Below are 15,120 nucleotides of genomic sequence, written 5' to 3' on the forward strand. Positions count from 1 at the left end.
TTTTCCGAATTGCCCACTATTTAAATTAATACCTTAAGAACATACAATAGTTGCAATTATATTATAAGTAGAGCTGAACTCATTAAATATGAACGAAGAAAATGTTAATGAAGAGACGATGTATTTAGAGAAATGCTTTCCGAAATCGTGATATTTCTTTGTTGTCATACTTTGATCCTACTTTAAATGATAAGTAAATCACCGTGTAATCCATATCCTCTAAGTAAATTAGAAGCTACTTCGCAAGATCTGTTTGATAAGACTTAGTTAATTAGCTACTGCACACGACCGAAGCAGCGTTCCTATCATTCTAGCACTCTTCTAACCTTTTATTAATTATTCTTTAATTTCTGTATTAAGAATTAAGGAGATAATAGAAATTGTTTGTGAAATAAAAAACGACCATTTTTTATTTTAAATTTATGAATAGTTTCTGAGTAGTTCTCTAGTCTTTTATTTTGCACAAAGTCTCATAGTTTGAAACTAAGTAAACTATCGCAATTTTTTCCAATCGTGCGCTATACCAAAGTAATAATATTCCTCGAAATCGAATGTTTACGTGCAAATTGGTTAAGTAATTAAATTACAGGCTTAAAAGATATTCATTCTTTTCTCAATAGATATTTAACCCTATATTTATAAGTTAAGTTAAAGCAAATATTAACTTTTATCTACATATCAAGTTCACGCTAACTATCAATTAGCAGACTGTATAACTAACTTATCAAAACACTTTATTTCCTTCTCTATATATAGCTAAAGTAAATGATTATTGAGCTGGTTGCTTCTAATAATAGTATAGAAAGTAATATTTTTAAAATCTATTTTCAGGACGTGATTAGTTACCAGACAAATAATTAATAGTTATAATCCTCAAGATTACTTATATTTTTATTAATATGAAATATATTAAAATCTTTTATATCCTACGGAAGATTTTAAAAATCATGCTACTTTATGATATATTACTGCAGTAAAGCATTGATGTATATTATGTTTAAAATTTGCGCGGATACACTTATGTTCACTGCCCATGGAAAATTATTTATGCATTTACACCTATAGCCGCATTTAACAGCATCATTTACTTACCCATGTTGTAGAAATTTAAATGAAACGTTATTCACTTAGTCTTAATTAATCTTAGTAATTTCATCGTGAATCAAGTTAATAAATTTATGAATCTAACGCCGAGTGTCTAAAATTATTTAAGTAATTGTCAAATATTGACTGATAAATGAGTGACGGCAATGCAATGTCTGGTGAATGATGATTGATAAATGACCATTGAAAGCAGATGAATGAAGACATTAATCATACTGTATATCTATCATCAATGGCAAGGATATGGTGTGATTTTTTAATTAAAAACCTTCATAGATCTTACCGCTTCACCTGTTTTATGCAAACGAAGGGAAAAGGTACAAAAATTTAATGAAAATAGGATATCTTCTGAAATGAGTCCAATATGCAGAAGCAAATAAATAGCAGAGAGGTTACTCTAACTAATTATTACGTAATACTGTGTAGTACTACAATATGAGTATATTTCTTCAGCTTGGAAACACACTGTGGTATCTATGAAGTAACGGTAATATTAGCAAACGTTACCATGATATAGCATTATTACAAAAAGAAATTTTAAGTGTCTGACATTGAGAAAAGGAAAAAGTTCCTATGTGCATATCTGGCAGTATAAAGTATAAATGAATTTCTTAGAAATGTAATCGAATGAAATTTGTGTACTTATCGCGTGAAACGAATATGACTCGTCATGATATTATTATGATATATACAATTGGATGAAATGATTTGGTAATACAAATCGATCTGTTACGAATGAAATGTTACGGTAAGATAGATTATTAATCTTGAAGTATTCCTCAAAATACTATACTTATTCATCATAAGACGATACATGGTGACTTTTCAAGCATAAAAATTTTTAAATGATTGGAATGAATATTGGAAAGACATTGATATTTGATTTTAATTAATTGGACGAAAAGTGAATAATAATTGGCTATTCAAATTTACCTTACTAAAGGACTAGATTAAAGTTTTGATATCCTGAAAAACTTGGATTAAAAACCTTAATGAATTGAATTGCAATTCCGTTCTCCACACTTCCGGTCTAGCTACTGATAAATCTATTGCTTTTAGATGCAATGAATATACTTCTAGATAATATGACCCTAATCAATAAAGGAAGCAAAACTGATGGATGTCGAGGAGTGACAATTATCTCGGAGCGGAATTTACAAACGATTTGATTTTATTAATTTCTTACCGGCTAGTATAATCACTTCTAAAGTCATGCAAATGATTAGCGTAACTAGGTGTCCTATTTATTGACGAAATATAAAGGTGCGTAAAATTTCCTTCTCGATTGATTATCCACATAAATTATAAAAAAGTTTACACCAAATTTCGATTAACATACAATATTTACATATAAGATATCAACATATATATTCTCTACACCCACATATTAGTTTATACCGAATTGACATAATTGAAGCTGTACTGTGAAAGAATTAATAAAAATTTAAAAGTCATTTCATGGCTCTATAACTATGTAATCCTTTCATTTTAAAAATTACTAACATTGAACTGAAAGTAAATAAAAACTACAAATAACATTGATGATTTTAAAATATGATACTCTATTACCAATTACAGTTGAAAATATGGACAATGCCATCGATTGAATCCATTAAGGAATCACGCTATAATGGTTCAACTCACAATATACGAATAAAATGGACGTCCGGACCATCTATTCTAATGTCAATGCCTTCAATGGCATTTACTGTGTACTGTGTACGTATAAATACCGTCTCTAGAGACATTAATATATTATTAAATTTAATAGAATTCCGGTAAATTCTTCGCAGGAGGAGATGATTTGCGCCTATAGGAAATTGAAGACATGAGAAGATGTTTAAACGAAACGCTTTTGGAAATACATTAAGCTAGAGCATTTGAGCTTCTTTAATGATTTCCAATAGGATATACTGTATGTACCTTTTTGGATATTATGATTGGTCTAATTTGATTGTCACAAAACAGCTTTGCAACAAGATAACGTAATGTACGATCAATAAGTCAATTCCTTGAACGACGTATCAAGGAACGATATCTGCACTATCAGAAATACTTTTGCTCTACTAGCAGACTACACAAAGACTTAGACGCCTCGTATTTTACGTTGAACACTAAGTTTAAGAATCCACTTTACTAATAGAATTATCCTAACATTGATATTTCTACTCTAATACAGTAAATAACACTGTCACATCGATATATACGTGCGTATTAATTATTCAGATATTTTGATGTAAAAGAAGGTGATACAAGCTCGTTTGTCTTTAATTGTACAGTACAGTAATAATAATATTCAATGTCTTTGATGAGTCGATCGCGGCCTGCAACGCGATCTTGGCATGCTGATTAGCGAATACATTACTGTCTCTAATAAGTGTACAGGATGAATTCCTACAGGATCATGACGTCATCATGATCATAATGCATTTGAGTGGAAATGCTTCTACGCAGACTCATTGAAACTTTACCGTGTCAGCTCAAGTCAATCCGTGTGTACTGTGTACAGTGTACAGTACTGTATGGACTGTACTGTACACTGTAGAAAGAAGAATAACAGTATTAAAACATTGTACTGTACAGTGTACAATATAATAATAATATTCAATGTCTTTGATGACGCATACAATCTGAAAGGAGCTACTATCACCAAACATGCCATACAGTATTAGGGTATAGACTGCGATTGGGTTTTAGGAATGGTGTGGAAGAGCTATCGTGGAATGCACACGTGTAAGCACTGAATTGGCCACAATAGCCCATAACAAGTACACCGTACACTGCTCATGCTCAGCCCAATCTAGCCTATTGTACTATGTACAGTGTACAGTACTATAGCGTGCGTCGCTTTGCAAGCCCTTGCTCAGCCACCTACAGTATTCACTATAGCCCAGTTCAGAAAGAAATGATCATAATTGATTGATTAATTAATCAAATAGAATTTGTTAGCAGATCGATCCTTTCTTGATCCTATTTGATGCAACAGTCACTGTTTAGAAAGAATAAAATCCATCATTAATTACTACGGAAGGCTTCCATCTCTCAAATTCTTGAAAAAAGTAAGTTTTAGTATGTATCAAGAGGACAGTGTAGAGTAGAGTCTACTTACGATAGTGTGCATCGCTTTAGCCACCTACAGGATATACAGTACAGTACAGTACTATAGCCTAGTTCAGAGAGAAATAATTAATCAGAATTGATTGATTTTCCTCAACTAGAATTGGTTACCAGATCCATTCCTTTCTTCATCCTATTTGATGCAACAATCACTGTCTGCAAAGAATAACATCCATCATTAATTACTACGGAAGGCTTGTATCTGTAAAATTGGTATAAAAGGTGAGTTTTAGTATGTATTAAGACGACATATTGAACGTTTAACTTGCTGTTGAATTAGCTTGAATTCAACAATCAACGTTGATCATCACCATAACGTTGCATCAGGCAGTGACTAAATTATTCACCCACTATCCACCCATAAGCCATGGATCGACATATCTCCTCTTAGTATACTGTATTGAAACAGTCAGTGGATCGATTCAACTCCTCTTTCCTAGTAACCAATTGATATGCATTGGCTCATTTTGAGGAGGTCTATAAAAATACCCCGTTCCACCACTCACTCGTATACTGTAGTGCAGTGTAGAGCACAGTATATGTGTGGTAGAGTGAAAGTTTTACTTTCTATACTGGCACACAATAGAAATAGGAACGTATAGACAGTGAACTAGAGTAAAGTTATTGAGCCATGAGAGAGCGAGATATAGTCCAAGACGAGAGAAATTGGATCATTGAAATTCAATTTATTCTAACCCATGCCAATAAATACTGCTAAGCAAGACGATAGGGTCCTCGTCAATAGTCAGCACGTGCATAAGATGGACACTGTCATGCATTGAAATGAATCAATCAACTTTACTTGGAAGAAATGGTTGTTCTCATTTTTCTCGTCTGATTCAATTGTAGATCCTTGAAGGGACTGAATTCAACTGGATTGACCGAACGTTCAATTTCGATCAGCAAAACCAATTACTGTATAACATAAGCAAATCGATCAGAGGCAAAAACATTTACCTGTCATGGTAATGGCCAATGCCATTGAATATCGATGAAACAGGATTGCATTGACCAATTAAAGTACAAATATTGCTGTGCAAATTAACTAGAATAAATCAATAAAATGAATCATATAGATAATACAGCCATCGAAATCGCATCGGAAGATGTCTCGGAATATCATGCATTGAAGACGCGTAATAAATCATACTCCAGAGTCAACAATAATAGTAATCATAAAAATTCACCTCTCAAGATGAAAAGAAGCCCTAGTAGAGTGAACACCAGTGAAGAGAATGCCCAAATTGCTGCTAAAGATCGCCAAAATATTGCCTTGTTACTATTGCTTTATACCTTACAAGGGATCCCTCTAGGCATGGCTGCGAGTATTCCGATGTTCTTACAAGGCAAACATGTCGGTTATAAACAACAAGCTGTCTTCAGTTTAGTGTTTTGGCCTTTTAGTGTCAAGTTGTTATGGGCACCTATTGTCGATTCGTGGTATATTACTGCAATTGGTCGACGAAAAACTTGGCTAGTCCCTATCCAGTATTTGTTGGGATTATTCATGGTTGCCTTATCCTACAATATTGATTATCTATTAGGCACAAAGAATCAAAGTGATGCCACGGGGGTGGATATTGAAACGTTAACGTTGATCTTTTTTATCCTCAACTTTCTGGCCGCAACTCAAGATATTGCTGTCGATGGCTGGGCCTTAACAATACTATCAAAAGGTGAAGTTGGCCATGCATCAACTTGCAATTCTGTCGGGCAAACAGCTGGCTATTTCATTGGCAATGTCGTATTCTTAGCCTTAGAGTCCAAAGATTTTTGTAACAAGTATCTAAGAAGCGTACCCAGTGAGAAAGGTATCGTTAGCATCGATCAATTCTTCCTATTCTGGGGGATAATATTTATCATTACTACTACAATGGTCTTTTTATTCAAGCATGAGAAAGCCGTAGCAGACATAGAAATGAAGGAATTACGAAAAGGCATTACACACACATATAGCCAGTTATTCAGAATTCTCAAGTTGCCTGCTGTCACTTCTTACGTTTTGATCATTTTGTTCTGTAAGGTAAAAAATACACAATTAGATGCCCAAGCTTATTTAATAATCATTTTCTTCTCTGTATCAAAATCCCCTAACAAATGAACCAAGATAGGATCCCCGTATTGTATTGATAATTATTCAGCTGTCGTGAATGCGATTATAGTCGAAACTCCGAAATTGATGTAATAGAGTATCATCTTGATCACACATAGGATGATAGACTGACTAATCCTAATGATTAAAAAATAATTCAATACAAGTAATAACACGTCTTTTCCATTAATTATTTAATTGATCTGATAGGTCGGTTTTGCTGCAACGGATGGCATCACAGCACTAAAACTGGTTGAAGCTGGTATTCATCGCGAAACTTTAGCCTTAATTGGCATCCCTTTGGTACCGCTGCAAATTTTGTTACCCTTCGTTATTAGCAAATATACTACTGGGCCTACACCTTTGAATGTTTTCTTAAAGGCAATGCCCTATCGATTAATTATTGGTGTCGGTATTTCACTAGTTGTTTACTGGGGATGGATTGTCCGAGTTCCTAAGGGAAGCGACTATTCATTCCCTTGGTATTATTATGCTATATTGGTTAGCATTTACGCAATATATCAGGTAATACAAACGGATCTATACTTTATACCGTCGATGTTCTTTGTTATCTCTTTCGAACATGACATGATTTTTTTACGTAATAATTACGGTTTGATTTTACCTGTTATTAATGGAATGTTCATGTTCAACATTATTCCAAATTATAAAATTTATCATGGCCATTGCTAACCACATGTAACTTGAAACAACACAGATAACCTTATATTGCATGTATGTCGCGCAAATGGCATTTCATGCTCGCGTTAGTGATCCAATGTATGGTGGCACATACATGACCTTGCTAAATACAGTCACTAATATGGCTGGTAATTGGCCAACTACTGTAGCTTTGTGGTTGGTAGACGATATTACTAAAACAGTCTGCTCAGGAAGTTCAAATCCTTCCATTGAAACATGCGACAATGCTTCCATGCAAAAGGTAATGTAATGACATAATATCGCGAATCATTTGCTAAATAGTCTACAGTACTTTATAATGATCTGAAAAGGAAAGAAATCTATTTCATATAACTAATTTATAAAACTGTGCAATTTTAACCGACCTTTTATTCTAATGGTTGTCATCATGAAGGCATGCCAAGAAGCTAATGGTAATTGTACTACAATAAGGGATGGCTATTATATCGAAATCATTCTATGTACATTTGTTGGTATTTCATGGTTATTATTTTGTGGAAAGAAACTTAGATCATTGCAAAGTCGAGAAGAAAGTGCGTGGAAATGCCCTATAGCTGAGAATATTGAATAAAATTTGTTTTTTCTTTATAATATCCTATATTGAGAATTTAAAATTTATCTTAAACAGCTTATTAAATTGAAAGAATAGAATTATTGAAATGATAATAAAAAGTTCATTTTATATAGTAGCAACGTCTCTTTGCTGATTAGTACAGTACTCTATGTCCCCTTTTTATATGATCATTATTATCATGGATTATCAGTCTTTATAACACTTTATATTGGTGTTGGATACTAAATTAAACCTTTCCTGGGCAATTTAAATACTCAATCTAACTCTGATAAAAAACTTACCACAACCTGGATATATTGTATAGTAGCATGTGTATGTACATGATAATATAACTAAATAAAACTTCGAAATACAACGATAACATTGAAATGCTGTCAATCTTTTGCTTACAATATTATGCCTCTGCTGGACGAACTCGTAAGGAAAAGTTTGCAATTTTATTTGAGGTATAGCCTATCAGAACAGAATAAGCATATGCTTTCCGTAATATTTACAGTAATTTAATATACCGTTTCAGAAGGCGCTAAATTACTAGTAAATATTGCATAAATTGTGAACATTTACGATACGTAAACGACGTACTGTACATCTAAATTTCCTTTTTACAGTACAAACTTATACGAAACGATAATTATTACATCGGGCTAAACCCATATTTTCCGTCAAAATATAATCAACTTTGACAATTTTGATTGAACTTGTGGCATCTGGTTGTAACTTTCAGCATAGTTCGATCATCATCGAATGTACAACTGCGAATTTCGGACGATCTTACCCGGAATATGAGTTGTGAAGTATTGACGCACATAGTCCAAACGATTTTGTGTCATTATGATAAATGTTTTTCAACAATTAACCTAAACTGTTGGTAAGATTCAACCAGTTTGGAATTGATATTTGATGGCCTATCGACAACTTTTTTGATAACATCAAGCATCTCTATCACCTACGATAAATTTTTTACACTTTCAGTGTTATATATCTATATGATAAAATGAATACTTTAATGTTATACCTTTGAGGTCTCGTTCAAGATATAATGTAACATAGCCAGAGCGGCATGAACTTTAATAGTTAATTCATGATCCTCCTTATGCAAAATTTTCTCTTGCACCACAGTTTGGATAGTGTTCAAAACTAGTTTTGCTTCAGCTTCTTGAGCAACATCTGTGTATCAAAAATTGAGTAATTCCACTTACAGTATAGTTTTATAATGAATCATGATATTTTCGCATAATCTTACTATGGTAACAATGACTATGTTCCTGAATAACCAACCTAATGAAAGCTCATCTTGACCAGCTACAATTGCCGCTGGATCTTCTAAGTTTGCTGTTTTTTCATGTTCTTTTATCAGCAATGAAAGGTGAGCAAACCATACTGTTACTACCTATAGAAAGAAAAAAATAAGTAAGATTATTAAGATAGCCGATCATTTTTCTTTCTATACTTATAACATTTATCGTGCACCACAGACGCCATTTATAAATCTAATCTACTAAATAGCTAATACATGTTTGTATCTCTTACTCGATCATATAAAGTGAGCGTTTTCTCAGGACTTCCTTCTTTTAGAAATATATTTGCCATATGAAAATAGCCGCCTGATGTATGTATATGATCGGTACCATAGACTAGTGACGAGTGATATATCTTCAAGAAAATATAAAGGATTAAAATTGTATAATAGTAAATTAAGAATGCATTGCAAACTTACATCGTCAGCAAGTTGCAATAAAGCTTCCGAATGATTCTTTTTAGCCGCATGCAATAGTCCAAGATTTCGATATAGTTTGGATTTAATTTGATTTGGACATTCTGGAGTTTTTAAGACTGTCCACTGAGCCTGTGATAAGTAATCTTCTCCTTGCTTGAGTCTTCCTAACCCTAGTTTTCATTATTATCATATCATGAATACACTCTTGCAGTATTTGATATCTAATCATGACAAGATAATTTAAAACAACTATTCAGCATATAATCTTACCAATGCTTGCCTCTCCTAGCAGTAAATACGATGGTACCAGCTCAATGCTGTTAAGACCATAAAGACCGATGGAAAATTTTAGGCACAGCATTGCAGCTGGTACTACCAAATCATATTTACTCTCAAAGAGTAATTTTTGACCATGAGTTCTTGCTAATTCAATAATTTGTCTCTAGCAATTTAGAAAGTTTAATTAATTTTAAAATTGTTTAGCATAGCTGTATATGCTAGTATCAAGGACATAGTTAATATTTTACTTGACGATTTAATTGCTGTCGCTCTCGATGTGCTCTTTCGTCAGCCGAAGATGAAAATGGTAAAGGCGTTCGTAGTGGAATTAGTAGCTGGCAGGTTTCTGCATGAATTCCGTCCCAGTCGAGCTTTTGATGTTCCCTATCACTATATATAATTAATAACGATGCAAATACATGTAAGCTGCATACTTGCAATCATATCTTTACAGACATACGTGCATTGTCCAATATTTTATCATCATCAAATCTCATCATTTAGTAAACAAAAATAGATCTTAAACTGATATCCACGCGAAAATATACATATGAAGCAATCAATGAATAATAGTTTTGAAATATCTTACATCTAATGACTTAAAATCGTTAAAAAATATGCATAGATATGTATTCAATGTAATGACTTGGATCCTTTTAAAATCGATTTTATGTCATGTTCAGGATTATTATTCATTCGATTCATCTTTATCCTAGTACTTTAATTACGACTTTAACCATATTGACAGCAATTAAAAAATTTACCTACCAGTAATAAGTTACTCTACAGTTCGGGCATTGAATATAAGCCGGCTTTTGGCATAGTTCGCACAATTTCTTGGTACCTTTTGGATTCGCTAACGGATTGATTGTGGTAGTTGTCGCCATAATTCGAATCAATAGTAACTTAACACGATTTCTATATAGATCGTAGACTTTATCCCAAAATTTAGTACAACTAGATATTCATCACCTAAACATTATTCTGAACTGACAGCTGACTATTGTTGCTAAGCAACTGCTGCGGCAAACAAGCTAGAAGACGAAATTCATGCGCACATTGGGATCACCTTGGTAACGAGGTCTAGAACATTGTATACTGTTGCAATGACGACCAAAAGTCAATTAAGTTGAATCAGTTTGAATCCAATATTATGCTATTCCATATTTGAGATTACTCTGCCATCATTATCCGAAGTCAACTTTATCTAAAAATTCGTTTGCGAGTATATAATTATTGATTTGTTTCAATTGTACTTGAGTCAGCTGAAGGTGTCCAAAATGAATTCCAAAATCAATCCTTCCGTTTTGCAAGCTAAAGTTCGAGAAATGGATGCAAGTGTCCAAAAAAATATAAAACGATTGCATACTAAGCCAAAGCTAAAAGTGCTGAAACAAAAATGGACTAAACCTCATAATCGGACCTTCCTAGTTATTCAATGGGACATTGAAGCACAGCCTGGTGAATACGATTATGTTGCTGTCTTTGACAAGGATCCATTATCACCACTTGATTACATACCATATCAGTTTTATTGGGTTAACAGAGAAAGTAATAAAACAGTGATAACTGATGTGGTCCTTAAAGAAAATACCAGTTATTTCGTAGCCTATTATACCTATTTACGAGATCCAATTGATCTTGATCACTGTGATTTTACACCACTGGAGATTGCCACTGTTCATATTAATATTGAAGAGTTATCCGCTCAAGATGATGGTTTAGGTTATTCAATACAACCCCATCCTCGAATAGCTCCTCAAGAAATTAATATGGAACAAACTAAAGAAGCATTAACGGCGGATCTTGATGATGGGGGTTATCAACCTCACGATCCATTTTTGACTGCATCTGGCCAATTCACTTTAGATTCTGGCCTCGATTTAAATTTAACATTCGACTTGAATTGGTTTCATCCAGATAAAGTCAGCATGTGGGATTATGTTGCAATATTCGATCATTATCCTGAAGATGCTGATGACTTTATTGCTAATCAATGGTGCTGGGTAAGTAATCACCATAATGGCTGCTATAGTACTACAGTCAATTTTGATCGTAGTCGAGATTATTACGTAGGATACATGATCTACGATTTTACTGAAAAGAAATTCGTAATTAAAGAAGTCACAAAATACTATACACGCAGCAATTGGATGACCGATTTGAAAGATTCCATTGGTAACGTACGAATTAAAGATTTAACTATACCAGGAACTCACAACTCAGCTTGTTATAATATGACAGTACCATTGGCAGATGCTTTAACCCAATCACAATCGGAGACATTTGAGCAACAACTTTTCGATGGAATTCGATATTTTGATTTGCATGTTGAGTATTATGGTAAATATGAGGATAAATTTTGGTTTACACACCATGAATGGTCAACTGAAGTAAGCGTATCGCACTTTTTAAATTTAATCAAGAACTTTATAACCAATAATCAAGAAATTGTTATGTTAGACTTTAACCAGTTTTACTACTTTAATCATCCTAGTGCACATGATGAATTGATTGAGTTAATCATTAAACATCTGGGTGATGATATGGCTTTAGTTTCATATTCTCAAGACGTTACTGTAGGTAAATTATGGGAAGAAAATAAGCGTGTAATTGTCGCTTATGATGGTAAACTACAATCAGAAAATTACCGGAATGAAAATAGACTTTGGCCAACTATTCAAACTGAATGGGATAGTGTTGAAACATTAGATGACGTGAAGAAGAATTTAGATCAAGAAATTAATCAACGCCATCATGGAATTTGGCTACTACAAGGAATCTTTAAGCTTACAGAAGAAAGTAAAGTATCACGTAATATCCAGGACTTAGCTAATATCATTAATCCTAATCTAAGCCGATGGATGGATGATGATTGGATACATAAAAATATCAACGTGATTGTGTCAGATTTTTATTTAGGTAATAACATAATTTCTATGGCCATTGAAAGGAATTTAGCTAGAGGTCGTGCAGCTCAATATTCTGACGTTTAATCTAGTCATTGTAATATTACCTTTTATTACTTTTAATGTTTTACCTTTTTTCCATAAATATTGAATAACTATTAAGCAAATCGATAACGAAATCCATTTTACATAACATCATATAAATTCACTTTTGTAATTTAGAAATCAGATTTCAATAATCGTTTAATCCACGCATCAGTGTATTTTTAACTAAAGCATTTTAATTAAGCATGTACTGTAATAGTCTTTGGTATGCTATTATCCGATAATATTATATCACTCAATAGTCAAATTGTACGGTAGTTCATAACGTTATTAATAGTCTTATCCCAAAATAAAAATGATCAGATAATTGGTAAAATAGAAAGTTCAATAAACTACAATGGCTATCAAAATTTTACGAAATAGTATGATATTTAATACAGGTAGTAGCAAAACTAGACCATTGAAGTTAGATCAATAAAATGTAAGATCCAATCTCATTCATCAAGCCATTTTCTCACTAATTAATAGGCGATATTCGCAACTGATCCAAGCTGATCGGCAAGGTTACTGAATTGTAATTAATAGCCAATGATTTGGCTAATTAATTTGCTAGAAAGCTGTCACAAGACACTTCGCTATTTTTAGACTGTGCAAATTACGTTTAATTCTTGTATTATATTTCATTTAACCAAATAAATAATAACAGTTAAAATTGATATCAATTTTTGCGCGAATCCTGATTAATAGAGGGAAAAGATTACCCAGTGCAGTACTTAATATTCATAATAGCTTATTTTTAGCTAATTTACGTAAATACCATTACAATCAGGCCAATTGATCCTTTAAGATTGTTATTCATATTTTGATAATAATATTGCGGAAAATACTTGCCTGGCCTACTAACTGGTAAATATTAGGCTCAGTCATGAGTACGTACACAACTAATCTATATCTATCCTTAACTATGTACGAATACCGGTTATAGAATAATTGTCCTGGTTATACTACTTTAATTTAGAATTTCAGAGTGTACTAGCTACAGTTGTATTCATAAGAAAGGTATCCGCGTAAAACTATATTCAAATACTGCTTACCTGATAATTATATTATCTTTATTCTGAACATCGTTGATCTGCATTTAAATACATGTTACGGAGTAAGTTTTGCGTAGTTGTAGTAATATAGATTCCATAGATAATTTATCTAGGAATGTATTTACATACCGTCATCTATAACGTTATACGTATTTTTAATAGATAACTGCATAGTTTTATAGTATTATCTATAAAATGATAATTAACGTTTGTATCGATTTACTATAAATTGACTGACTTTGCAATAAAGTTTGGGTTCAGTCATGTCTAAGAGAGACTCGTGTTGTGTTACTGTTCCTCTTGACGATAGGAGATCGTCATTATTGAGTCATACTGTAGGTTAATATCAGGGAGGATATCCCTGATGGTAGACTCATAGTGTGCAACTTCTATAATAGTTTTAACTTATCACGTTACAAATTTCGATTTGTAATAATACAGTACTTAAAAAATCCCAAAATTCCGAATTTAAAATAAATTTTATTAGTTGCAATGATAAACTATCTAAGCCTTCTTTCATTGATCATTCATACCTGATCATATACAGTAATGCAAATACTTTAATAGATGATATGTATAACACCGAAATCATCAATTTGAGATTTTAAATATGTTTATATGGAAACCACATGTAACAGCGACGCAGTTGAGTGATAAAATAAATTACAACCTTATTGGCTATTTTTTATAATAATCTTCTAATGGTAGTATTGGGTTAAATTTAATTTATAGCAAGTGCAGAAAAGGTACAGGTAATAGTGTATAATTAAACAAAATAACATAGTAACAAATAATTTCACCGACAACGCATAAAATTAATGAAAAATGTATTATTTGTATTGCGTGCTTCAAATCGATTTATCCAAAAACCGAAATTACATTAACACTGACAGTTTCCAGTAGATATTGGCAACTTTACTAAAATATTTAGGTTCCTATCGATTGCAGTACGATATACTACTTTAATAAATTTTATAACCGATTATTTCATCATAAAATTGCAGCGTTGTTTTTCTCTATTCTTGATAGGAAGACAAGTTCAATATCATATTTAACTATTACATATGACTATCATTATCTTAATATTTCTAATGCGATATGTCGTAGAAAATTGAATTAAATTTTATTTAATTATTGAATACGATAATCATAAATGTCAGGATTACGATTAATTTTGTATTGCACAATGCAATGTAACTTTTAATTTTTTATCTATGCTATCAGTTTGATAAGCAACCATCTCATGATTCGATATATTACAATAATTATGATTGCTTGTCTGAAATATAACAATAGTTACGAACGAATCCGTACAAAAAAAGTGAAAATACTATAATAGCTAATGTATTACAGCACCGAACAACTCAACCTGGCATTTAATTAGGACATCAGATGTAAAAGCTAATCACCGCAAATAAGCAATTAATAATATATGCGAAGTGTATCTTGATTTAATTTTAACCAGAATAATATCTGTAACAGTCAAA

General features: G+C 32.4%; 3 protein-coding genes across 3 annotated transcripts; 2 read left to right on the top strand and 1 right to left on the bottom strand.

Annotated features, from left to right (window-relative positions):
- Positions 1 to 5,416: 5,416 nt before the first annotated feature.
- On the top strand, positions 5,417 to 7,586 carry TRIADDRAFT_26229 (uncharacterized protein; the record flags this gene model as incomplete). The annotated part of the gene is made up of 4 exons (XM_002113293.1): positions 5,417 to 6,244; positions 6,524 to 6,838; positions 7,032 to 7,256; positions 7,410 to 7,586. The coding sequence occupies 4 exons, from the start codon at positions 5,417 to 5,419 to the stop codon at positions 7,584 to 7,586; spliced, it is 1,545 nt and encodes a 514-aa protein (XP_002113329.1).
- Positions 7,587 to 8,418: 832 nt separating this feature from the next.
- On the bottom strand, positions 8,419 to 10,472 carry TRIADDRAFT_57374 (uncharacterized protein; the record flags this gene model as incomplete). The annotated part of the gene is made up of 8 exons (XM_002113655.1): positions 8,419 to 8,535; positions 8,605 to 8,756; positions 8,868 to 8,979; positions 9,120 to 9,242; positions 9,307 to 9,476; positions 9,577 to 9,748; positions 9,834 to 9,975; positions 10,354 to 10,472. The coding sequence occupies 8 exons, from the start codon at positions 10,470 to 10,472 to the stop codon at positions 8,419 to 8,421; spliced, it is 1,107 nt and encodes a 368-aa protein (XP_002113691.1).
- Positions 10,473 to 10,865: 393 nt separating this feature from the next.
- On the top strand, positions 10,866 to 12,581 carry TRIADDRAFT_57375 (uncharacterized protein; the record flags this gene model as incomplete). The annotated part of the gene is made up of 1 exon (XM_002113294.1): positions 10,866 to 12,581. The coding sequence occupies one exon, from the start codon at positions 10,866 to 10,868 to the stop codon at positions 12,579 to 12,581; it is 1,716 nt and encodes a 571-aa protein (XP_002113330.1).
- Positions 12,582 to 15,120: the final 2,539 nt, after the last annotated feature.

Source organism: Trichoplax adhaerens, genomic scaffold (genome assembly GCF_000150275.1).
Source record: "Trichoplax adhaerens TRIADscaffold_6 genomic scaffold, whole genome shotgun sequence".
Taxonomy (NCBI): Eukaryota; Metazoa; Placozoa; class Uniplacotomia; order Trichoplacea; family Trichoplacidae; genus Trichoplax; species Trichoplax adhaerens.